This window comes from Amblyomma maculatum, chromosome 1 (assembly GCF_055883805.1).
Source record: "Amblyomma maculatum isolate TAMU_Amacu chromosome 1, ASM5588380v1, whole genome shotgun sequence".
NCBI classification, from domain to species: domain Eukaryota; kingdom Metazoa; phylum Arthropoda; class Arachnida; order Ixodida; family Ixodidae; genus Amblyomma; species Amblyomma maculatum.
Window position 1 is genome coordinate 188,294,364 of NC_139344.1, and position 27,336 is coordinate 188,321,699.

Genomic DNA, 27,336 nt, shown 5'->3' on the forward strand with positions numbered 1-27,336 from the left:
AGACACAGAAAAAGAAGACACAGGACAAGGCACTTGTACCGTATCTTCTCTTCTGTGTCTCTGTGATCGTTTGCACCCACTTATTCATTATAAACAGCCTAGAACTCTCCATTCTGCCATAACGTGTAGCCAATATTGAAAAGTCCAGTGGGTTTCGAAGCAGTCTTTTACCACCTTTTGGATAGCCTGCAGGTTTCAAGGTATAGAACAAAAGAAAAAAAAAAAGTATTTGTAGAGGAAATGTTGGGATATAATGCTGAAATTCTGTGCATTTAAGTTTGGAAGTGCTGGCATTACTAATGAGGAAAAACAGTTTTGCGAAATCTATCAAAAAATAAAGTTTGTGTTGAAATCCAAGTCGCCCTTTCAGCCACATAGGTATCAATGACCCTTGCTGTATATTGCAAGCTTTTCCCAAGACATGTCATCAAGAACTATGGCTATTGCCATCATAACACTGCAGCTTGTGCAAAACCAGCACAAACTGCAAGCCCTTGTGGATAAATAAAAATGATACCACAGACTAAAAGGAAATCACCGCCTGAACAAAAGAGAGGAGGAGAGGGGGCAAGGAGCCTGTACCTACAACTGTATAACAACAGGAAACAAGCTCAAAACATAACATGCTTCAATTTGCCGCCCTGTCTGACTGGTGCAACAAGATGGCATCTATAGTATGCAAACCTGGCAGTTCTCACCTGTGGCTGCAAGTTGGCTATGTCACGCAGGGTATCTTCAGAGAGAAGTGCCAGTTGCTCGGTAGGCTCCTCCACTCTCTGAGCTACACCAGAACTTATCCCTCTGTAAAAAAGAAACACAATGTAGCGGCCAAATGTAGAGATGTGGATGTATGGTCATCAGTCATTCGGCTGGATAACACACCAAACAGAAGCCTACCGTCCTGCCAAAACAGCTGTGCAAGAAGTGTCGCTGGTTCTAAAGGACCGGGAGAAGAACACATGCAGGTGATTACTATATTCAACCTGTAAAGTTTCAAAGATTAAAAAATAAAATATGTGAGGTAGGCCAGGGAAACCAGTTGCATGCAACTGCCAGCCGCTTTGCGCACCACAGGCATATTTTTGTTTTGCAATTACTTAACTAATTGTTAATTTTTCTAATTTACTAAATAATGACTTTAGACCGTAAATGTGAATTGCAAAGCTGGAGAGCACCTTCAGAAACCCTCATTCCATTAACTGCGATAAAGAAAGCGTCATGTGTATCTTTTTTTCCACGCTCGAAAGAAAGCCCGCGAAATACAAATAAAATCACGTGACTAGCGCATTCACACGCAGCAGTTGTGGTGCTCTCAGTAGTGGTTTGAGTGAACGAAATCACCTGCTGCCGGGCCTCATCGGCCCTGTTGCAGTGGTAGGCTGATATGCTTGCGATGGTTTCTTCGCCTGCGTCAGCCAGCCAGCGCATGTGACGGTGCATGTAGCAGCGAGCGCGGCGAGCTGTCATTACAGAGATTCTAACAAGGCCTTTGCATCACCTTCTCTCCCATCAGCGAACGTCACGACAAGCGGATGAGCGATAAAGGATCAGCCACTGAATCTGCGCATACAGGCTTGGGTAAAGGGGCACGACATCATCATGTGACTCGATTCAGATTCGCGCTCGCACCTTCATTTGCTGGTACTTTATCGCCATCCGCCTGTCGTGACGTAGGCTGCTGGGGTGCGCAGGCCAAGATTTATTTATTTATTTCAGAAATACTGCCAGCCTTCACAGAAGGCCTTAGGCAAGAGTGAGATTACATGCATTGTTAAAGAATAAAACACACAGCAGAAAGGAAAAACCAGCTTAACAAGAGAAAAACCTAAGAAATAAAAAATCATCCCGGTGTCGACCTGCCACCAAAAAATGGATTAAAAGACTCACACATCAACACGCTGTTCGTACAGTGAAAGTGACCACCAGAAAAAAAAACGATTTAAAAAAACAGATACAATTAAAGCAGACATATGAAACCACATGCGCAAGGAAATGGTAAGAGCAATACAGGAGCAAAATACCCAAACCGATAAACAACGGCAAACGACATGTACGAGAAACGCCAACAGTAATAAAGAAGCACAACACGTGAATATATCAAGAACAATTTTTCAATTTTGATAGCAGAGACTAGACGGTCGCGCATTCTGTAATATCAGCAGGAAGTGCATTCCACTCGCTGACTGTTCTTGGGAAGAATTTTTAAACACGTTCGTTTTGCAGGTGTATTCTTTCATTTTTTTAGAATGATTTGCACGCGTATTGCGCCGAATAACAGGTTTGATATATAGCTTCTGGTTTATTCCTAGCTTAGAATGGTAGAGAAGATGCATGTACTTCAGTCGTTCATGAAAGCGACGTAACTGCAGAGGATCTAAATTAGCTTTTTGCACTAGAGCAGTTGCTGGTGTGCCAACTGTACGAACTATAAACAAACCTTGCCGATTTTTTTTTATGTTTTCGAGTTTGTTAATATTCATCTTATTTGGGATTTGCGGCCAGTACGTGTACACTCACACCCGTTTATCATCTTTTGTAGTGAACGACCGGCCAGCGCACCTGCTACCAGCGACATCGCCTGGGAACGGTGACGGGTCTTCGTCGACACGTGGCGGACTCATCACCACCGATACGCCTTGAACATCGTCTTTGGATCACGTGCGGGACATCACTGACGCCTGGTGGACGAAGAAACCTATAAAACGCGCTTACACCGACACTCCTGTGGGATTTGCGGCCAGTACGTGTACACTCACACCCGTTTATCATCTTTTGTAGTGAACGACCGGCCAGCGCACCTGCGCAGCTACCAGCGACATCGCCTGGGAACGGTGACGGGTCTTCGTCGACACGTGGCGGACTCATCACCACCGATACGCCTTGAACATCGTCTTTGGATCACGTGTGGGACATCACTGACGCCTGGTGGACGAAGAAACCTATAAAACGCGCTTACACCGACACTCCTGTGGGATTTGTGGCCAGTACGTGTACACTCACACCCGTTTATCATCTTTTGTAGGTGAGTGAGGAGCCTAGTGCCTGCTTTCTAAGTCACCAATATTGTGCCGCAGATCCCCTTGAAGCGTCGATTGTGCAGTGTGATTCTGGTTCTGTCTCACGTAAATAGACCTGGATTTGCAATGGGAGTAGATCTGGTCACATACCGAATACGAATAGGCCGTTTTTGCCCGAAGCAACGGCACAATGATGAAGAAAGATCGCAGAATTGGGCAACCGCTGTTCTTCTTAACCACTGGTGCCCTCGAAGCAGAGTTGTTATTGTTTTATTTTGTCTTGCTAAACTTTTACTATGCTGTGGTGATGTGGAAACCAATCCGGGCCCCGAAAAGTATGGCCAAATTCTCGAAGCCCTGAAAGAAGCCGCTGCCTCGCGAGATAAATTTGAAAGGGATCTTCAGGCCAAGATAAAAGATATTTCTACAGGAATCACTGACATCAAAAAGCGCCTTTCAAAGGTGGAATCCGCCTTGGAGGGCCTTGAAAATAACGAAAAAGTAGCTGAAGTTCAAAGCTCAATAGATGACCTTAAAATGGAATGCACGCGCCAGCAAAAGGGCCAGGAAGTTCTGGCTGACTTTTTGGATGACATGAACAATCGGTCCCGACGGAAAAATTTAATTTTCAATGGTCTACGGGAAAAAGACAAAGAGAGCTACGAAACATCAGAGGCAGTCGTGGTTGATTTCTGTAAAGCTAATCTTGGTGTTGATATCTCCGATATCGAGCGTGCCCATAGAATTGGCAGCCAAAGAAAAGAACATCCCAGGCCACTGATTGTTAGGTTTGCTAGTTTTAAAACTAAAATCAAAATTTTGGCAAACGCTTTTAAGCTAAAAGACGTAACTGATAAGGTATGGATAGAAGAGGACTTCTCACCTCGTGTCCAATTCGTGCGAAAACAGCTCCGTGATTTCGCTCGCGAAAATCGCAAAGAAAAGGAAAAAATGCGCCTTTCATTTGACAAACTTTTCTTGGGCAAGAAAAAGTATTGCTATGATTCCGCTAATGGCTGCATTCGTCAGATATCAGCACAGGTAGAGGAGCCATGACGGCAGAATGCTTCGCCACATCAAAACACCCAAGCCGCATTTTCATTACTGTACGGGAACTTTCGAAGCATTTTGAATAAGCAGGATGATGTAGTAACCCTCACACACACTTGCGCTGCGGATGCAATTGTAGGCACTGAGACATGGCTTACCCCAGATATAGAAGACAAGGAAATCTTGCTCTCAAAAGAATTTTTCTTGTATCGAAAAGACCGCCAACTCAGAAGAGGTGGCGGCGTTCTAATCGGCGTACGGAAAAAAATCAGCACAAAAGTTATTGATATTGATAGCCCATTGGAAATTTTATTTGTTGCCTGTTACCTGCCAGCCACTACGCTCGTGATTGGTGCCTGTTACAGACCTCCTGACTATTCTCTGAACTTCGCTGACGAACTGTGTGACGTATTATCACATGTGCAATACCAGTATGCAAATGCAGCGATTTTGTTAGCCGGTGATTTCAACTTTCCTCATTTGCTGTGGCAGGATACTCCGACATTAGACGAGCGCCTCCCGAATGAATGTAAAGACTTTCTTAACTTATTATCACTGTTTCAATTGACACAGACTGTTCTGACTCCGACGCGCGCAGATGCTATCTTAGATTTAGTTCTTACAACACATCCCGAAAGTATTAGTACGCAAGTGCATCAGCGACCATCATGCAATTCACTGTTTATTCAGGTCTTGTACACCAAAAAAACTGTACGCGAAAAGATTATTTATGATTATGCTAATGCTGATTGCGATGGCCTGAAGAGCGAGTTTGAAATGTTTTGTCATTCCTTTTTGCAAAACTATAAATATTGTACTGTCTCTAAAAACTGGACTACATTTAGAGACGAACTCAAAAGACTACAAGAAAAATATATAAAAAAAAGTGCATTCACATTACAAATGATCAGCCATGGTTCTCAAGAGATATAAAACGTTCCCTAAATAAAAAGAAACGGTTGTACAGCAAAGCCTCACGTAGTCAGACTGACGCTGACTGGTCAGAATATTTAGATTTTGCAAAGGTATGCAAACAAGAAATTGAGAAGGCCAAAGACAACTTTTATAACACTGATATGCCAAACTTTTTGCGTACCAATCCACAAAAATTTTGGAGGGTCATTTCACCTGCGTCTTCGAGGGAACTTCCGAACCTTAAACATGATTCTGGTATTTATTTAGAGCCCGAGGAAGTTGCATGCGAACTCAATGATTACTTTTGTAGTGTTTATCAGGACGAGTCAACCACATGTTCACCTAGCTTAAGTCCTCATACTACAAACCTCATGCCTGGCATTACCATAAACACAGGAGGTGTCCTTAAAGCGATTGAACGGTTGCCATCGTCCTGCAACCCTGGGCCTGATAATATCACTGCTAAGCTGCTAAAGATTACAAAACTCAATTCAGCACAAATTCTTGCTTGCATTTTTCAGCAATCGCTTGATGAAGCACACGTTCCAGATGACTGGAAAATTGCCTACGTAGTTCCCATGTATAAGACAGGTGATAGGAATAATAAAACTAATTATAGGCCCATATCTCTTACATCTATAGCGTGCAAATTACTTGAGCATATTCTATCTTCCCAAATGATAAATTTTCTCATCAGTGAGGACATACTTTTTGCTAACCAGCATGGTTTTCAGCGTGAGCGGTCGTGTGAAACCCAGCTCTTTGAGCTAACTACAGACATCCACTACAGTTTACACAATTTAGAACAGATAGATGCCATATTTATTGATTTCGAAAAAGCCTTTGATCGCGTAGCACATAAACGATTATTACTTAAAATAAGGCACATTAACATTAATAGCACAGTGGTTAATTGGGTTGAGGAATATTTAAGCAATAGGCGACAGGTCGTTAAAATAGAGCATGCTCTATCTTCATTTCAGGTAATAAAATCCGGTGTACCCCAGGGTTCCGTCTTGGGGCCCACATTATTCCTGATCTACATAAATGATATCTCTCTTAACATTACTTCTTCGCTCAGATTGTTTGCAGATGATTGCGTTATTTATCGCTCTGTGACTAACCTCACCGAATGTTTACAACTAGAAAATGACCTACAATGCCTAACCAAATGGTGCTCTGAATGGCAGATGACTATTAATATTAAAAAAACTAAACTTGTTTGTTTCACAACACGTAATCAAGCAATTTACTACACTTACACGATTGATAACCTAGCCATTGAGAACACACCCAGTCACAAGTACTTAGGAGTATACCTGTCAGCCAACCTGTCTTGGAACACGCACATTGACTACATATTAGGGAACTCTTACAAAACCCTGGGTTTCATGCGACGGTCATTACGTCATTGCAACAAAGACACTAAACTTCTTGTTTATAACACAATCATACGGCCGAAACTCGAATATGCCTTGATTATCTGGAATCCTCATCAATCATACCTAATAGCTAAACTTGAATCTCTGCAAAACAAAGCTGCGCGTTTTATTGCATGCAATTATTCCTCGTATTCTAGCATTTCTTTAATTAAGCGAGAGTTAGGTCTCCGGCTTTTAGAGATTAGGCGAAAAATTAATCGCCTAATATTTTTCCACAAGCTTTACTATAACCCTTCAAATTACAGCATCGAGAAAATAAACCCGGCCACTCAAATCTTTCCTCGCCGCGACCATGATCACAAAGTGGAACCTTCTTTTGCGCGAACAAATTTGTTACAATATTCATTCCTTCATCTCTCAATTAGTGAATGGAACGATCTAAATAAAAATATTGTTTGCCTCACGAACCATGAAAAATTTAGAGAAGCCTTGGAAACGATGTTCCCTGCTTAGTCGGAAATGCTCAATAAATTGAGAACTGCCCCTGTTTTACGTTTTTACGCTCGTTTATTTTTGTTTTTCTCTGATTTGTGCTCGTGTTGCCATTAATTACGTATGTAATATTGTTTGTAATTGTTTATTAGTTCTGTATATCACTTTTTCTCATTTTTTCTTGTTAGCATGTGATGACACTATGAAACGTTTTAACAATGTTTTTATGACTTCTCCCCCCCTACGTAATGCCCACTTGGGCCTTTAGGGTAATAAAATGAAATGAAATGAAATGAAAAGTATAAGGATCCCATACTGCTGAAGCGTATTCAAGAAGTGGCCTGATAAATGTTTTGTAAGCTAGAAGTTTTATTTCTTGAGTAGACTGGCATAGGGTTCTTCGCAAGTAACCAAGTTTTTGCATCGCCCTTTTTTCAATGTAACACACATGTTCATTCCATCTGAGATCAGAGGTTAGAATTACACCTAAATATTTATAACCTTTAACGGATGCTAGGAGGTGACTATTAATGGAGTAGGGAAAGGTTAGGGGCTTCCTTTTACAAGTGATTGTCATTGCTGTTTTCTTCTTATTTATTTTCCTTTGCCATGTTGTGCACCAGTTTTTTATGTTAGCTAGCGATAAATTTAACTCAGACTGGTCATTTGGATGTTTAATTTCATTGTAAATAATGCAGTCATCAGCGAAAAGTTTTATTTTCACGGACACATTGCTGATGATATCGTTAATACTAAAAAGAAAAGAGGCCCCAGAACAGACCCCTGCAGAACGCCCGACCGGACCGGCCCATAACTGGAACACGCACCTTCAATCGACACGCACTGGTGCCGCGACGAAAGATACGCCGCTATCCAGGAAAGCAATGTGTCATTTCCAAGTATTGGTTGCAGTTTTAATAACAGCTTTTGGTATGAAACGCAGTCAAACGCTTTCTCAAAATCTAAAAAGATAATATCTATTTGGCTCTGTCTATCTATAGCTGCTGCAAAATCATGTACTGCCTCAAGTAGTTGTGTGACCGTTGATACCCCCCTGCGGAAACCGTGCTGCCGAGGATCTATGTAATTGTGTTTTTAAAGATAAGTGGATGTGTGTTTAAAGATGACATGTTCCATAATTTTTCCGCATGTGCACAAAAGTGAAATTGGTCTGTAAGACGAAAGAAGTGATTTGTTTTCTTATTTGGGTATCAGTGTGATTTTAGCATAATTCCAATCGTTAGGAAGTGCTGCTTCTGACAGAGATTTCCTAAATATGAGCGATAGATACTTAGTGCACCATTCTGCATACCTGAAAAGAAAGGCATTGGGTATCCCATCAATTCCCTGCGACTTCTTAATATCAATATCAAGTAAGAGCGATAGAATGCATTCTTCAGATATACATATATTATTTATTGGAGGGTTCGTGTTATTGACTGTGAACTGCGGTATCTTGCCATCGTCATCTGTATACAGTCAAACCCGGATATATCGAATTTTGGTTATATCGAACTCACGGAATATCCCCTTGAAAATCCCATGTAAAAGTATAGGAAAGCCGCGTCATATATCGAACTCAATTTCACCGGTCGTTCGATATATCGAACTCCGCACCACGGACTGGAAAGTGTGCTTTCCCCAAAGACAATCGCATCACCCTCGGCCGTTTGCTCCGTTACGTTTAAAAGCCATGCACGTAAGGAATGAGAGGGGACAGTTCGGCTAGGGCAGCGCTGCGCCCTATCCCCAAAGGCGCGCGCATCTGCGGTTATCGTTTCCCGCGCGCCAGCACGTGACGTTTGCAAGCCATGTGCGTGAATGAACCAGAGAGAACCGGTGGGAACGAGAGGGGGAAAACGCGATAGAGCGAAGCGTAAGGGTGTGCCCATTCTTTTGCCGAGCTATCTCTCTCCTTCCTCTTTCCCGGCCTTCGTTCGTAGTAGCAAGCACTACGCATGCGCCAAGCCAGCTCAGCCCGTTTTCAGGCAGAACGTCGGACGCTTTCTCCAGCGTGTGTTGCAAACCCTCTGCACTGCGCGCGGCGGCTGACTGGCTATGGCGCCTGCGGAAGTTAAGAAGCGGCAGATTTTTTTTTTTTTTTTTTTTTTTGCGAGAGTCGTTTGTTTTTATCGTTTTGCTGTACGCGCGGCGTAGCGTAAGATATGGCGTTACGAAGCGGCGGTTTTTTTTTTTTTTTTTTTTTTTTTTTTTTTTTTTTTTTTTTTTTTTTTTTTGCGGGAGTCGTTTATCCTTTCATGTATGAATCAACGAAAGCACGCGGCCAGCTGCGATCATGACCCCGGCTTTTAGCATTCTTCGCTTCAAACAGCGTTTGCAGCTACTTTATCACGCTTTCCAATGATTTTGTGGCAGTAGACTACGCCCGCCCCAAGCGCGGCGTGATAAATCGAACTAGGCTTGCGCAATCAAGCCATCACGGGCAGTCTGCCAAGTTCGCTCCCCGCCGCAGCGCCGCGACTTTATCGCTGCGCAGCATCTTGGCACGCTGCCAAGAAATGAGCTGCGGATAAGACGACCGAAACGGAGTGCGACATATGCAAGCGATAACGCTGGCGATTTCTGCCGCGGCGACACAGAAACCTTGTTTTGAGCTGCCGCGGTGGCTCAACGCAAAACATTGCCTAAACGTTGCCTGTATGTATGAACTTCCACACAACGTAATGCGACAAAATCTCACATTGCTGCGACGTTGCAAGACATACGTTGCCCTGACGTTTAGAGTTTACGTCATCATAACGTTTATAGGCATACACAGCACTGACGTTGGGTGTACACATCTCACCAACGTTTTGATAACATTGCTATTGCAACATTTATAAACAGGCCGAGTTAGATATTACTGGCGAAACTAATAAAGCTGCAAAAGTGAAATGCGAAATTCCTGGTTGGACAAGAATATATGCTCAAGTGATAAATGGCAGCTTTATAACATGGAAACAATTTTAGATAGTAATTATTTTCCAACAAATCATCAGATCACAACGGTCAAAAATATCACAAACTATACTTTTATTAATTTACAATACTGTTGAGAGCCCAACAGACAGTGAAAATTATATCATGGACATGAGTGCAAACAAACACCGTGTTGTGGGAATGGTTTTGTCATTGTCAGAGAGTACCAAGCAAAGGTATGGTTTTTACAATGGGAGCGCACAAAAAATAGCATCTGCATTTTTCTTGACCGGTAAGCACACACATTTTGTACCAATTTCATTGATGCTCCACGTACTCAGACCCCGTGAAAGTCCTCGGGCTCTGTAAACACCTATGTCAACAGACCACAGCGTTGCATCATGAAAGTAACATCGGCATAGTGCTGCCCGCAAATAAGGACGTCACCTTCAGCTGCTATAAAATTTCTTATTAGGACAAAATTTCCACCCGTTATCCTCACACAGCTGTTTTTTGGCTTTGTAGAAAACACTTTTTTCCCAATCGTAGTCTTACTGAATCGCTGCCCCCGGAATGTTTCAGGGACTAGTCCATTCATGTGAATATTGGACAGCTTGATGCCATCACTTCTAGGAGTCACTGGTTGCTTGAACTGCTTTAGTTCAGCTGCTCGCATAAAAATTTGTTCCGTAAGAAGGGCATGGCCTCTGGCCAGTCGCTTCAGCTTTCCTAGAAAAGCTTCAAAAGGAAAGGCTGAAAATATGGCAATGTGGCAAAACCGTCGCACATCATCTTCCAGATGCGAGAGGCTATGTATGCTAACATTTTAGATGCCACTGCCATAAAGCTTACCTGCCTCTGTAACGAAGCTAAGTAGCAGCTGCTCAGCATATTCACACAAAGTCATACAAAGATCGGGTGAGGCCAGTATTGTGATGGTAGAACTTAGCTTCAAAAAGTGCGTGTAAAATGGATGAGCAAGGTGTTGCTTCAGAACAAAGGGGCCAAAGTAAACAAGGAAGTTTCTATACTCGGATGCCTTCCAAAATTCTAGAACACTCAGGGTCCTTGGAATGCGCTGAAGCTCCTGTGGAGTGTTGACAGCCAAAGTAACTAAGTTCTCAGAAATGGCCCTACGTGCACTCAAAGGCAGCATTGACACTGATGGGGCAGTTGATGTCCAATACTGCACTAGAAGTCTTTTCATAACTCTTAAGCAAACCAAACGCATATAGTCTAGTGGGAACCAGTCTGATGCCCAGCTTGAGCAATGGTGATGTGCAATTGTGATGATCAGGCTGTGTCGTGTTGAAGTTTTCACCTGTACGCGGAGGGGCCAACACATCAGGAAATATACCTTTCCTATGCTCTACAGAGTACATGCCTTTTTGCATGTACTTTTCACATGCATAGTATGCTGCATGTCTCTTGGTACATTTAAGGAATGCCTGCGCAGGCATGTCGCAAACAAATGCATGAACAATCACTAGGGAACACAGCTTCACCATGGTGCAGTCCAAGCTCTAAAAGTGAACACTCTCGGGTTTTGAGTCCCCCATGTAGAGAGCTGCAAGGAAAGGTTCATTTCGCGAGCTTTCTTCGGCCCGCACAACCACAGGCCAGAACTGTTTCGACGAACTCCTAGATAAGGGCACACCATCGACGTTCATCGTCAGGGAAATCACTGAAGCGCTCACTGATATGGCTCCACTTTCTAGTTGCTGAATGAGGTTTCCAGTGACGCCAAAAAAGCAGTAAGTGCCACTTCCCATGCTGGTGACTACTGGCATGAGGCGTCCGCAGCAGTGTTCTGGCATCAGAAGGGAGGTCTGGGTGGTGCGGCTGCAGAATTTTCAGAAGCTTAGTGATGTGGGCGGCAAAAATGTTGTTATCTACAGCCCATGAACGAAGTGGGTCGTGCAAAGCCGGAGCTAAATCCACCTCACTCTCGCTTGACGAAAAATCGCGGAGCTCACTGCTGCATGAATACTGCTGTAGAATTTGTTCTTGAGACTCGGCAACTTCGCCAGTTGGCGGTGGATCAACGGGGCACAATGGAGAAGCCAATTCTTCATCGTCATTGCTATGATAACTGGACTCACTGCTGTGAAACACCACCCTCTCAAAATGTTCCTCGGCAGTAGCTAAGTTTCAGCTTCTAAGGGACTGATGTACAGTAGGGCTATCAGATTGGCAAAGTGCTGCTATTTTGGTTGCCCTGCGTCAGAATTTCTGTCTTCTTCCAACATCAATGACACACCACTATGTCCTCTCCATCGCCGATAGACACAGCTTTACTCGCAAACACGAGCGGTACGCATCATGGTGCACTGAAGGTCATCGACGAATGAGCAGTACGATCACTTGCTTCAGCTACGCACAAGTATCGGGGTTATAACAGCGCAAAGCTGATACAACATGATAAGGCGTGTTCAGGAGAAAAAGCCACTTTTCCGCGCTGCTACACAAGCATTACCCATGAGATGTGAACACACACTGGCTGGGCTTGAGCTTGGCTCGACTACACCTCGTTTGTGTGCCATACATTGCTTGTCTTGGCCAACGAAAGCGTTTATGTAATAAATAACCATAAATAAACAATTTTTTGCAAATAAAAAAACTTTCACGCAGTAAATTACTAAGCTTGAACATTAGCATAAATTAACAAATATTTATTTCATATTATTTTGCTGCGTTCAGGCAGTTCAGGCTTGGTTCAGGCGGCACCACATTCAATATGGCGGGACAAAAGAAACACGACGGCATGGCTCTTGTGGGGCTTTATGGAGCTTTTTTGCACGTTATGCCTTGTCTTGCCACTTGCCTGTGCTCGTGTGCATTTTGACTTTGAGTGCCTTCGTGCAGACTTCGCAGCCGCATTTCACGTGCGAACTCAATCTTCCGACTGCATGCACTGTTCATCGCTCACAGGTGAGTTGCTATTGCTTTGGTGACCTCCCTTTTAGCTTGTAGGCATATCTCAGACTGCCGCATCTGGAACCACATTGGATGCGCCACGCGTTTTCTGTTTATTCCTTGCTGCTTTGTTAATCATGAATTTCTTTGTCATTAACGACTGGCCATGCATTTTCGCAGCAGAACAGTGCTGCGCTGCCCCGCATCACAGATGTTCAGCAGAGCTGCTTGTGTTCTGATCAGGAGACAAATGCTGAAATTATTTTGCCTCTTTGGCGGTGTGGTCACCGTGACAGTGTCACGCTAACGCCTAAGTTGTCACGCCCGTGGCAAGAGCCGCATCATTAGGTCTGTGTGACCGATTAGTGTCATTAATCGTTTGCTCGAAGTGTGACTTGAAAATTCATCTAGTTTGATAGCCCACAGGCCGCCGGTTGGGGCCACCAGCCAGCCATCTCGCTAACTAACTTGCTCAGTGTATGTATGCGCCCTTTGCCATTCCGGTTTAGCATTTTGGCGCTTTGTGTGTGTGTGTGTGTGTGTGTGTGTGTGTGTGTGTGTGTGTGTGTGTGTGTGTGTGTGTGTGTGTGTGTGTGTGTGTGTGTGTGTGTGTGTGTGTGTGTGTGTGTGTGTGTGTGTGTGTGTGTGTGTGTGTGTGTGTGTGTGTGTGTGTGTGTGTGTGTGTGTGTGTGTGTGTGTGTGTGTGTGTGTGTGTGTGTGTGTGTGTGTGTGTGTGTGTGTGTGTGTGTGTGTGTGTGTGTGTGTGTGTGTGTGTGTGTGTGTGTGTGTGTGTGTGTGTGTGTGTGTGTGTGTGTGTGTGTGTGTGTGTGTGTGTGTGTGTGTGTGTGTGTGTGTGTGTGTGTGTGTGTGTGTGTGTGTGTGTGTGTGTGTGTGTGTGTGTGTGTGTGTGTGTGTGTGTCATCTGCGTGGACTGAACATAGTTGGAAGTTAAGTATGCTGAAATTCTTCGCCACGACTGTGTTGCGCTGTTTTTACTTTAGAGGTCAGCAGTAAATTTTTGTTGATGAAAATTTCTTGCACATGCCGAGTAGGAGATAGTGTTTGCAGCGATTTAATTTCCTGAAACGCCAGCAATAAGTGTGCAAAGAAAACTAGTTTCAATGACATGCATCGCGCTCAGCTGCTGGCAAAATACACACTGACCATAAATTGACCCTCATTGATTGGAAACTTGAGCAGTGAAGTGCAACTCATTAGTGTCTCTTCAACAGAGGCACTTAGAAAATAATGCCTTTGACTTGGCACTAGTGCTTGTTATGCTAACTGCGCTATATTCTTGCAGGATGTTCTACATCGTCGAATTCAGCAGTGCGGACGGAGTTGCTGCCGTCCCCAAAATTCTGGGTGTAGAATGGGGAAGCATTATGGCTGCCATACCGAACCCCGTCTCGTTGCCCAAGCACTATAAAAGACTGCGAGGAGCCTGGAAAAGAATGGATTGCACACAAATGCCGAATCTTAGGCGAGACTAGTACGTCATTTTTTTTTGTCACAAGATAGTATTGCGATTATAGGGTACTGTTGGAGCTTTAGGTTCTTGGTTGTGGCAGTGTACAAAGGCAACGATGCACATAAGTTAAGCACTGCCAGAGGGGAGAACTTTTGAGCCAAAATGGTGAAATAATCACACATCATCTTAATTCAATGACTCTTATCAGTAATCGTGTTTGTTGCTCATTGGCTCAAGGTTCCTGTTATAGTGATATTGTTATGCTCTTATTTCAGTAATATTGTTGCTAAGCAGTTGTGAACGTTGCCTTTTCACGGGTCTGCTTACTATTTTAATTCAGTTTCCCTTTAGCAGTGTCATTCAATCTTTCTACACTGAACTCTTTGCTTGCAGCAACATATGCTGACGCAAAAAGAAGAGAGAAGAAAGCTGAAGAGGTGTCAGATTTGACAGCTGATGAGGAACGGCTGACAAAAAGGCCGAGAAAGCCCACCAAGAAGACGTTGTATGGAAGTACGAGTCCAGTTTTGCTGCTAAAATGTTTTTGCCTGATATGTTTACACTTTCTATATTAATCATGCATATTCCATTTGCTTTGCTGCTATATTTGTGAATGTTACTTTAGCAAGCCACTATTGAAATAACTGAATTGAAACGTTTTTAACTGCAGTGTCGGATGAAGACGGCAGCAACGTCCCAACAAAAAAAAAAGGAAACAGAAGGCTCTTTTTGTTTGTGAGGAAAGTGAAAGCGATGAAAGCTGCGATAATCATCGCCTACCATCTACAGTTCCTACACAACAAGCCAAGCAACTACCATTCGTTGGCCGTCCTCCACCGAGACCAGCACAAGCAGAAAGCGGCATCCAAGGTAAAAACTTGCCTTGTGCCTGTAGTGGGTGTTGTAAGCAACATTTTACTGTGCAGTGCATGTTATAGCTCTATATTTGTGGTTTTATTCTAGCACAAATATATATTTGGCTAGTTTTTAAATTCTGGCCAGCAGTCCATTTTTGCTGCTGCGTTCTAATGTATTTTCTAATTTTTTTTTCTTTTGCTCATTTAAGGGCTTCTGAAGAACCTTGTGCAAAAGGTGTGGATTCATTGAGTCGTATAATAGATTGAGATGCACAATTCAATGTATTCATAAGCGTGTTCACAGTTCATAACAGATGTAATGGGTTTTGTTAATTTGTAGTAAATATAAGTGTGTGTCTAGGTTTACTGCCCTAAGTCTGTGATATTGTTTTGTTTGCGCAGTGGCCCTCCGGCAGTCTTGCCTGTTGGGCAAGGAAGTGGACATGAGACATGACATTGGCGACCATTTTCGCTACGCACCAGCACGCTGCAAAAAAAGCGGTAGGTCTGTTATGCTGTGTACGGAAGCTGGACTATCATTTAGTCTACTTGTGCATCAAGCTGTGCAAAAACTGGACTTGTCACAGTCACTTAGCTTACCAGCATATCATATGGAACAGCATAGGCAAAACCTATGGGACATAAAAGTAAACTTCTAGGATATAGTGTAAGGCCATCACTGTTGCATCAGCTGTAATTTTGATGGTTTTAAAAGCGGAAATTCAGTGGGTGTCCTGGTGTTCTTTATTTTTGTACTATCTGTCCAATAAATATTGGCACGCTCCACACACAAGTAATTCTGGTCCTGCAAATTTAGTTTTAGATGTCTGATTACTTTGTAAGTGCTGTCTTGAATTTTGGCTGAATAATAATCTTTTTTGTGTTTTTGTTCTTTTAATTTAGTGGCCGAATTCATGGAATGGATGACCTGGCAGCTATGTGATTGCTTGTCTCTTCATGGAATTGCTGACTCAACAGATGTACAATCATGCCAAATAAATTGTGTAAATGATCTCACATGTGCACCTGACGTAATTTTTGCACTGGCTGTGTCATTCAAGTGACCGGTCAGCAGTCAGCAGACCACGATTACTGCGTAACTGCCTTTTGGTGTGTGCCTTGTCGACATATAAGCATACATTAGTCACTTCAGGAAGGCAGAACGCACTCATGCACAATTCATCAGCTATGGCTGCACCTTGTCTAGTAGGAACAGATGGTGCGGGTTATGTAGCTTTTGCCTAGAAGCTCCTTGAGGAAGGTACCGCATGAATTGTTTAGAATACATTAAGGCAATGTACAGGCAACGTTTCTTTCGTCATTTTTTGTTGGTATAACGTTGAAATAACATAACGTCAACGTTTTCAGAACGTTGTAGAAACATTAGTGCATAACGTTATCTGGTGATCAAAAATAGTGACATTAGCAACAATCAGGCAACGTTGCTCTCTGACATTTGTGGCCATTCAGATAACGTTCCAGTGACATTTTGCGTTACCTGGGTAGGTTCGTACGGCGCAGTTCCAAGTTGGAAATTTTTTGCTCTGTCGCTGCCATAGAGTTTCTTACTCTTACCTAGAGGGAAAGCTGTGCTGCCGTCTATGGGCGTTTACATGGAGTTTCCAGACGGCCAGTTCAGCCCCCATGGGCGCTCAAAGCATCATGGGCCGGTGAGCTACCGAGTGTAGAACTACAACTTTTGGCCAAAACTAATGCAAAGATAAACGTTGTTCTGCCGTAAATAATGCCCTAAGATTGAATATTGTGACTATAAATTATAAAGAGAGAGAGAAACAGCATGTCAGAGTGATATTTATCCAATATAAGCGATGGCTCTTTCTCCTATTGGCTTAGTTTTGAGCAGCACAAATACCAATATTTCGCACTTAATACGCAAACTTTGAAATAAAAAAACGTTATGAAAATATTTATGGTTGTGCAATCACTTAAGAAAGTTTTTAGTGGCATTTTGGGAAACAAAAACCATTTATTGGCGACGTCTGCTTTTGAGCCTTCGCTACTATGGCTTTCGCGGTCTATGTACGCACCTTCAAATGATGATGATGACGAAAAAGAAACATCGCAGTAACGCCACTCCACGTACCCGAGAAAAACCGACTGTCCCGCAACAAGTAGCACACCGGCCCATGATTCTTAGCGCGCCCATGGTGGCTGAAGTGCAGCGCCCTCAGCTTTCCCTCTAGTTAGTGTAAGGAACTCTATGGTCGCTGCCGCTCGTCGCTGAGATCGCTTAACGCTTGCATGTGAGCTAGCTGGCCTTAACGCTTTTTTTTTTTTCCAAATTCTCGAGTGCAAAAGTAGAGGGTGGGTTCATTATGCGAGTGAGTTGATTACGCGACAAATACAGTATCGTTTTTTCGCATCCTAAGTGCCGTCCCAAGTCGATTTCTGTATATCGAATTGTCGATATATCGAACTATTTCGCGATCCCCTTCGAGTTCGATATATCCGGGTTTGACTGTATATGGAGCAGAAAAACTTATTAAAAGAATTCGCTATTTGATATTTGTCAGTGACAGTTACATCTGCAATGGACATAGCAGAGAATGGGTCTTTTCTAGATGAAAAATGTCGCCAAAACTTAGCAGGATGAAAGAAGAAAGTTTTTCATTGTTATATTGTGGTAGTTATATTTCGCTATTTTTATTGAACTCTTGAGCTGTTGGCGCATGCCAGTAAGTTTCAGAACGTCGGCCCAGAGGGGCACTGCCGGATTTTTTTCTCATCTTTTTCGTTTTCCGTTTTAGACGTACAATTTCTTTAGTGATTCAGGGATCAGTGTTGTGTACCAATTTGCAACTACGTGGCACATACTCATTCACACATTTCAATGCAAGATTTTTAAACATTAACCATAAACTGTTGACACAGCATGAATCAGACTCCTAACAAGATGTGAAATATGCAAAGGAGCTATCTAGAGTGTCCAAAACACCAACGGCATCAGCACGTGTGAAGTTCGGAAATACACGCTTTTCTTTCTTGCAATTCGTAATGACGTTAAGATGCAAGTTTAGGCATACCATCTTATGATCCGATATGCCGTCCATAACCTGCAGTTTTGGTTCACGACAAAGCAATTCACCCGATACAAAAAATAAATCTAAAATAGAGGCGGTACCATTTTGAATATGTGTAGGCTGCCCGACTAGCTGGATTAAGTCATGGAAAAGAATGATATCGACAAACGGCTCTGCAAAAGTTGACAAAGCTTCAGGAAAATCTTTAGTCCAATCGATTGATGGAATATTAAAATCGCCCCCTAAAGGTAAGTTATTGGAATATTTTGAGCACTCGCATAAAAAGCAATTCATTTCATCAAAGAAAGTAGTGTCAGTGCTGGGAGGCCTATAAAATGCTCCTATAGTTAGATTAAGCTCCTTCAAGCAGATTTTAATAACAACGGACTAAATACCAGATATGTCAGGCAGCCTAATTGCGTGCAATGTATCTTTTGACATTATGGCAACTCCGCCGCCTCTAGAACTTCTATCTTTTCGATAGATTCGGTAGCCGGGTGGCGTCACTTCGAAGTCGCTGATTTCAGCGTGTAACCATGTTTCGGTTATGATCATCAGGTTTGTGCGCTAATAAAATACCCTCAATATCCTCCGATTTATTAAGTATACTCCGTGCATTGAGGTTCAGACATTGAAAAGATTCCTAAGCACTTGTATCGATTCATTGCTGCCCTTCTGACGCATGTTTTCTTGGCTCAGGGCGTTTCCCTGCGGGTATCCTCTTATTTGTAGCGTCGTCCCATGCAAAGAACTCATTATTAACCTTAATTTTGTCATAGACTAACTTAACCTTCCTTCCAGATTTCCTAATTTCGGACGTGGTCTCCCACAGTTTCTTTCCTTTTTTGCCTAGTTGCCACTGAAAAGTCTTCAGAAATTGAAGTACCCATATCTTTCAGTTTATAACAGTTCTGCAGTACGCTTATTTTTTCGTGATGGTCGATAAGCTTTAGAATTATAGGACGCGGTCGTTCTTGCCGTTTGCGGCCAATACAGTGCATTCTTTCTGTGGACGACACGGCTATGCCTTATTTATCTTTGAACACACCTTCAACTACTTCTGAGGCAAGTTCCTGGGGTGTTTCATCGGGTTCTTCAGTAATGCCATAAACGAGAATATTATTCCGTCGGGAGCAATCTTCCAAGTCAGTGAGCTTGTTTTGAAAGTTGCGAATGCTCCTTTCAATATCAGAGACCATAGCACTGACTTCTGTTATCGCTTTTGAGGTAGCTTCAAACTTTTCAATTTTTGTCTCAATTTCGGCCAGTCTTTTCTGTATGTTCTTTTGTCCTTCTAGTATTTCAGTTAGCTGTTCCTGGATGGTGGGACCTGAGTTGGATTCTATGTCCCCACAAAGCATCAGTAAGGATAAGAGAAAATTTCACGCGGCATAACAAATCGCAACATTTGGTGGGCATGTCAGCTGGATAAAACAACGGTTGCTGGTTTTAACAGTAGAGGTTTCGTTACTAACCTGCGTGAAAAGAAGCGGGTTCGACATGACGCTGCCAAATGTCCAGATAACGTGCTCACCGAAGAAGTTCCGCGGAAGCGGGCTTTTTATATATGCGATTGTTGATGTAGATGGCGCTGGACGCAATGGTGCCCAACAGTCATCGTAGTTCGGCTGCTGTTGTGCGCAGGCTCCATTGGCGGTGGTGTTCGTCGCTGCAATGATGTACTTTTTCCCATCTTGCGACGCGCTGGACTTGGCTGTCGTGGCAAGCAGAAACAACTGCGTGAAAAAAAGAAGCGGGTTTGACATGACGCTGCCAGATGTTCAGCCAACGTGCCCACTGAAGAAGTTCCGCGGAAGCTGGCTTCTTATATATGCGATTGTTGATGTAGATGGTGATGGACACAATGGTGGCCAACGGTCGTCGTAGTTCGGCTGCTGTTGTGCGCAGGCTCCATTGGCGGTGGCGTTCGTCGCTGCAATGATGTACGCTTTCTCATCTTGTGACGCACTGGACTTGGCTGTTGTGGCGAGCAGAAACAGCTGCATGAAAAGAAGAAGCGGGTTTGACATGATGCTGCCAGATGTCCAGCCAATGTGCCCACTGATCTCGGTGGCGACGGGTGAGCTCGAGCTCGCTCCAAACATCGCCAACATTTCAGCCTGCCGCTGCAACGGGACCATCGGGTCACGGCCGCAGCTGATTTCGTTCGCTCAAACCACGACTGAGAGCACCACAATCGTGGCGCTCAAATGCGCTAGTCACGTGGTATTATTATTGCGAAGCAATACTACTTTAGCTACCACCTCAGCCCGTCCCATGCCGCGGCCACATAGCCACGCTCAACCTTTCGCGTGACCTCGCTGCGTGACATCATACCATCTGTGTAAAAACGGGGCCCCATCTCAAGCCGTCGCTTTGTGCGGCGCATAGCCACGGCCGTGGCCTGACTCCCACTCCTCTCACCAGGGGCGCTGCGCGCTATGTGACGTCATACCATCTGCTTCAAAACGGGGCCCATCTCACGCCGTCGCCTTGCGTGGCGCATAGCCACGGCCGCGGCCTGACTCCCACTCCTCTCACCAGGGGCGCTGCGCGCTATGTGACGTCATACCATCTGCTTCAAAACGGGGCCCCATCTCACGCCGTTGCCTTGCGCGGCGCATAGCCACGGCCGCGGCCTGACTCCCGCTCTTCTCGTCAAGCCCATGAGATGCCGCCTCCAGCCTATACGCTTTGGCAGGTTGCAAAGAGAAGGCATCAGCGAGCTACGGAGACAGAAGGAGAACGAGAAGAACGGCTTTCCAAGCGACGAGCTCAAGATGCAGCCAGGAGAAAAAAATGCTCAGCGTCTTCGGCAGCAGAATCAACGGCAGAAGCAAGTGAGGAAGTTATAAGTTTGGCCGACAGTGTGGAATGTGCATCTCGTTCTAGCACTACTAGTTCGGAATGCCGGAACGCAGCCAAACGGGAGCGACGTGCACACGGCGCGCGAATTCTTTGGTCGGGACAGTAGGACTCTGCTCACTCGCCGTCCCGGCGGGCTGTGGCGTTTAGCTTCTTTGTGTTTTAAGGCGAAACCCTTTAATGGCTCATGCTGTGTGAACAAAATGTGTCCTGCTTTTGCGGCATTCTGACTGGGTGTAACGTGTGTGTGTCGTCATTCTTGTCTGTGCGTGTTTACCCATGCCAAACATAGCAGAAACATGGCACAGCCAAGAGTATCACCATAGCCATACTAGCATAAGCATAACCAGAGCATCACCACAAGCGGTACAATAGCAGAACCCACGTATTGCTTCGCAATTACCAGGCTTAACCAAGCTAAGCCACAGCCAATTTTTTTTGTATTTCACGGGCTTTCTTTTGAGCCTGGAAAAAAAGATACACGTGGGACTTTCTTTATCGCAATAAATGGAATGGGGTTTTCTGAAGGTGCTCTACAACTTTCCAATTCACATTTTTGGTCTAAGGTGAATATTTAGTATGTTAGCAAAATTAATGTAATTAGCTAATTAAGTAATTGCTAAACAAAAATTTGCCTGTGGTGCACAAGGCGGCTGGCAGTTGTATGCAACTGGTTTCACTGACCTACCTCAAATATATTATTTTGTAACCCTTGGTTCAAGTTAGCTGGGACACCCGGTATATACAGGGTGTCCAAGCTAACTTTAGGCAAGGGTTAAAAAATGTAACGTTTGAGATAGGCCAGAGAAACCACCTGTATACAGCTGCCAGCCAACTGGTGCACCACAGGCAATTTTTTGTTTTGCAATTAACTAATTAGTAATTAAGATAATTTTAAGATAACAAATGTGATTTGCAGATTTGGAGAGCATCTTCTAAAACCCCCATTCTACCTATTTCCGATAAAGAAAGCTTCACGTGTATCGTTTTTCCGAGCCTTAAAGAAAGCCCGCGAAATACAAAAAATATCACGTGACTGGCGCATTCGTGTGCCACGATTGTGCTGCTCTCAACCTGGCTTTCAATGAACAAAATCAGCTGCGGTATTGGCTCCACGACCCCGTTGAGCGGCAGGCCAATATGTCCGCGGTGGTTCTTCGTCCGCTTCACACAGTCGGCGCGCGTGACGATGCAAGTCGCAACGAGCTCACCGCGTCGGCTGCAACTAACGCCAACATATCAGCCTGCCACTGGGACTGGGCTGTCGAGTCACGACCGCAGCTGATATCGTTCCCTCGGGTTACGATTGAGAGCACCACAATCGTGGCGCACGAATGCGCCAGTCACGTGATATTTTTTTGCATTTCGCGGGCTTTCTTTAAGGCTTGGAAAAACGATACACGTGAAACTTCCTTTATCGGAAATAGATAGAATGGGGGTTTAGAAGATGCTCGCCAACTCTGCAAATCCCATCTGTTGTCTAAAGGCAATTGTTAGTAAATTAGAAAAATTATCTTATTTACTAATTAGTTAATTGCAAAACAAAAAATTGCCTATGGTGCACCAGATGGCTGGCAGCTGTACACAGGTGGTTTCTCTGGCCTATCTAAAATGTTTCATTTTTTAACGCTTAGCTAAAGTTAGCTTGGACACCCTGTATATATGACCCACAGGTATAAACAGAGCCAGAAGACTTCCAAGAATGTCTTTTTTTTTTTTTTTTTGCCAACATATGCATCATGCTAAGCAATGTGCTTTTCAGATAGACAGAATATTGAATAAAAATTCTAAAACTTGGACAATGTCCTACAATGTTAAAATAAGAGCACCTCAATCATTCAAAATGCACATTTACTTTAATTGCTCTAGTTGACACAGTCATTTTAAGAAAACAAACATTGCAGGCTTATTTTCCCGGTTCATTACAGAAAATACTGCTTGAAAAACTGTGTTTACATGGAGCACAGCGCAAGCATGTCATTTCAAAAGTGAAGTTCGAACAACACTTTCTTCGACTGTGCACTGAACATTACAACCTGTTGACCAGTTGCTACATGCTAACTGCATAAAATGGTCCATCAACAAGAAATATGATAAGGTGCTCCCTTCAGTTTATCCTTAAAGTGACCACACAGAGCCTGAAGAGTGCATTCAAGCACCAATACTAACAGAAACAAAGGGGGGCTAAAAACTGAGCAGCAACAAAAAATGCCATGCAAATATTAATAGGAAGTAGTGCAGATAGTTTAAATAGTCACTGCTTATAATTCATGAACAGATATAAACGAGGCATTTTTAAAAATCTTTTGCCAGCTGTCTGCCACCTGATGTTAACTGAAATTAAACACCACTTGAAATGAAATGCATGAAAACAATTGCCACTTTCTGAGGCTGGCCTCCTATCACCTGCTGCAGCAACCATGCTTCTTTAAACCATGCTACAGGCTGCTTGGCCCAGAGCATCATAGCAATAGTAGCCTGTGGCACATGGAAAACAAATTTGCTGTGTACACACCCGTAAAGGGGGGCTAAAAACTGAGCAGCAACAAAAAATGCCATGCAAATATTAATAGGAAGTAGTGCAGATAGTTTAAATAGTCACTGCTTATAATTCATGAACAGATATAAACGAGGCATTTTTAAAAATCTTTTGCCAGCTGTCTGCCACCTGATGTTAACTGAAATTAAACACCACTTGAAATGAAATGCATGAAAACAATTGCCACTTTCTGAGGCTGGCCTCCTATCACCTGCTGCAGCAACCATGCTTCTTTAAACCATGCTACAGGCTGCTTGGCCCAGAGCATCATAGCAATAGTAGCCTGTGGCACATGGAAAACAAATTTGCTGTGTACACACCCGTAAAGAATAGCATCATATCAAAGAAAAGCCAAATTTACAACAAATTATATGCAGAAAACCTTATGTTAACAGTTACGATTTACTGTACTTACCCATCTATGACAAAAATAACCTAAGAACAATGTCAAAATTGTATTATTACTGTGAAATGGTGAGAAAGAGGAGATAACTCTGCTGCTAATAAAGTAAGCCACACTTCAGGAACATTCTAGATATTGAATGCCATCGACCCATTGTTAGTCATGCTATCTGCAAAATGAATGTACGAAAAGCAAAAGCTCTACTTAAAAGCATTTTTATAAATGTAAATGTGGTACCTGTCACGAAAAGCCTTGACAGCAAGGGACATTCCTCGATTCTTGCGCCGGAAGGCTGTGCGGCATTTGGAGTCAATATTTTGCTTGATCCGGTGCCAGTCTTGGTCGGTAATGTTAAAGTGATGCACTAGGTGACCTGAAAATCCATTTTGACTTTTTCAACAAAAATAGATAAATCTGATAAAAGAATATGCAAATGAAATTTGTGCATAAAAGTGGAGGCAAAATAGCTGTCCATGCAGTCAAGTGGTTAACAGCAGCAAGGCTAATAAGAGAATTTTACATTTCTGTGCATGCACACCACACAGGCACTGTAAAACTGTCATAAATGTGTGAGGTCTTCACCTCACAGACAGCTTAAAGCCAAATGCACTAGCTCCATAAAGCCGAAAACAAATGCTACCAACAGTGGCACCGGGCCATTTTTCTTTTATACAGCTTCTGTATTATGTTCATGCAAATGCTAACCAATGTTAGCTTAGGGGAAATTGAATAGCAGTAGCCCCAAAGGCAAAATGTGCGAAAAAAAAAGAAAAAAAAACCCAAAAAAAGGGCACGAACAAAGGGAGAGACCGAGAGAAGATGATTGACTTTCATGTTTATTCCCAACGCCTATAATTAAGCACTTAAAATTTAAGCTTGGTAAGCATGTACAGTCACGGACAAAAGTTTGTGGGATGCGAGTTAGCAGATAATTCATTCCTGTGTTGCACTGCAGGTCTGTCAGCTGTAATTTTTCTGGAGGATGGAGCACACTTGGCCCCTTCTCCTTCAAGCTTTTTGTTCAGCTCTTTAGCTCAATTACACACAAATTTTTTTCTGCAAACCCACATCCCACAAACTTTTGTCCACAACTGTAAAGCAAAGGCTAGAAGCTGCTTCATTGATTTTTTCTTTCACAAAATATGGTGAAAGAAATAAAACCATATTAACTTTATCAAAAAGAATGCTCTACCCGAAGCCATTTACCAGAAGACTGCAATATACACAATAAAACTGAGCTAGGAAAAAGCAAACATAACAGGCACGTACATTTTATTGCAAAGATGCGAAGTGGGTCTAGCTGTCGCTTTCCATGACGACCTGTCCCCGAGATGTTGGAGCTCGCCTGAACTTCTCGGTCAAACAGAAAGTCCAGCAGTGTTAGTGCCATTTTTTCTGGGGTGTTGCATGTCCGGTTCACCATCTCCAAGTCCCTGTGCAGAGAAACTTCATTGTCTGCTGTCATTTGAGTGCTCAAGTAGAAGCCCAACAAATATATTGTAAGAAAAATTGAAAAAAGACAAAACATACCCTTTTGAATTGCAGTGACATTACAGTCAAACAGATGCCTGTACAGACTACACTACAAATGGTTACATTGAAGAGAGAAGAAAAACATGGAGATATACAAATTCACTATCCATGAATTGTGTGGGGTGCAGCAATACATTACTAAACAGAGCCAAAACAGGCTAAAGACCAGATAAACAGTCAACTGTCCTTCCCACAGGAAAGGTCCTCCTATTAACTGCGAGTGCCCAAACAATTCTGGCCACGATTGCATAGGCAAACAATGCAAATCAAATTTTGTTTCAACAATTACAAATTGCAGATATTTCCTTAAAAAAAAAAAAAAATGAAGCCAGAAACATCATTGCATATGCTTGTGATTGAGTTACAGACAAACTGTGTAACATGCAGGAGAGCCCTCTTTAGAAAACTCAAGCGTCATTTGAACCCGCTGAAGTATAGGGTAATAGAGGCCCAAGTATTTGCACCTTGCAACTTGAATTTAAAAATAGCAGTCAAGTGGGTCCAAGTAAATGAGTGGGAGCTACTTGGCTTAAGAGGAGTGAGATATGCTGCCAGTACTAATCAATGATGGCATCAAGGGAAGGAGAGGAGTGGTAGCCACCACATCAAACATTTGCAGGCCACAGAAAATCTGTCGAGTGCTTTGCCCTGATGAGTCGATTGTTTCAAAATAGTGCAGCTAGCATTAGATCCCATTCAATGGTTGTCCACATTTTATTCATTCTTTCTATATGTGGCAATGGCACAGAACCTTCATCTCTACCTAATGAGTTAACCCCCCCTTCTCACACACCTCTCCACCACGAACATCCTGGCACAGTCGTTGGTACTAATGCACTCACCAGAACTTCAGCTCCCCTCACTTGTACGCTAACCCCAGAAAATAGCAGACAAAAATAACAAAAAGATATTCCCAAAAGTAGGCTGCATGTCTCATAAGGGGACGCAAAGAATATAATCACTGTCTTCTAATATAGTACTATGCCTGGTAGTATGGTAAAACAGCAAGCTTCGTTTTCTGTCAGCTTTAAATATTGACCTCATTTCCTCGTCGGTTATCAACCAAAAAGCAAAGGCATTTTCGGCTACTGCGCACGCACTTAACCCAGGCACTGCTGAAGGGAATCCATTAATTAAGTCCTGAGATTATGTCAGGTACAATATATATATATATATATATATATTTTTTTTTTTCCTAAACTAACATCACTCACTAGAACTTCAAGGATAGCATTTGTCAAGCAGGGTGATAAATTTCTCCATTGTTATTACATCTAGTATATGCCCAAGCATATTGATCGATGGCCTCAGTGAATCTGACCACATAAATTGTCGTATTATAGCTATGCGTATTGATATCATCATGCCTTCAAGATTGATGCACCAGAGAAGGGATTGCACACGAGTGTAATAGACTCAAACTGCATGTTCTCAAGGCTGCTTAGAATGACAGCAACTGTGGCTATCACGGGCCGTATACAAGGTCAGACGGTATGTTGTACTAAGCAACTATAGATGTTTTGATATCTATAGCTTACTTAAAACATTGGCTATCTTGATAAACATGCAAACACACAAAAAATCGACATGTGCTTGTTCATTTAAAAGCAAAGCTAAATGAGATGCGATATTTTTATTGTAAAATAAAATATTTTTCCTTAGTTCTTAGAGTTTGAGCACTAGAATAAAAATGTGATTTACCGTAAGCTCAATATCACACATTTCACAAACAGGTTTTTCTTGTTTTGTCAGTAAGAAGTCAGGTGTATGTGAGTGTGCATGTCCTATGCATAGCTGACATAAAATTGCTTCAACAAAGCATTCCTGATGTTCGACATGACTTGCATTCTTTTAAGGTGGGTTTTACGAAATGCAGCTTGTTTACTTCACCTTTCTAAGCAGCCCACTATTTAGCTGCTCTCGATCACAATGAAAA

The 27,336-nt window shown here is 43.0% G+C and overlaps 1 protein-coding gene and 1 long non-coding RNA gene across 5 annotated transcripts in view; one reads left to right on the forward strand and one right to left on the reverse strand.

Moving 5' to 3' along the window:
* Positions 1 to 27,336, reverse strand: part of LOC146205168 (protein BANP-like) — an 82,660-nt gene that overhangs the window by 8,123 nt on the left and 47,201 nt on the right. For all 3 annotated transcript variants that reach the window (XM_084589851.1, XM_084589852.1, XM_084589853.1), the window contains exons 7-9: positions 25,137 to 25,300; positions 24,105 to 24,240; positions 699 to 801 (exon numbers count right to left, since the gene is read on the reverse strand). In XM_084589851.1, coding sequence (XP_084445977.1) covers positions 699 to 801; positions 24,105 to 24,240; positions 25,137 to 25,300 — 403 coding nt within the window. The remainder of the gene's footprint in view (positions 1 to 698; positions 802 to 24,104; positions 24,241 to 25,136; positions 25,301 to 27,336) is intronic.
* On the forward strand, positions 12,489 to 16,139 carry LOC146205169 (uncharacterized). Of its 2 annotated transcripts, XR_014704141.1 has the most exons (6): positions 12,489 to 12,706; positions 13,995 to 14,183; positions 14,556 to 14,675; positions 14,833 to 15,032; positions 15,422 to 15,520; positions 15,923 to 16,139. It is a non-coding gene; the product is annotated as an uncharacterized LOC146205169 (long non-coding RNA). The 2 variants fall into 2 exon arrangements; XR_014704140.1 differs by lacking the exon at positions 14,556 to 14,675 and having other exon boundaries at positions 12,494 to 12,706; positions 15,923 to 16,138.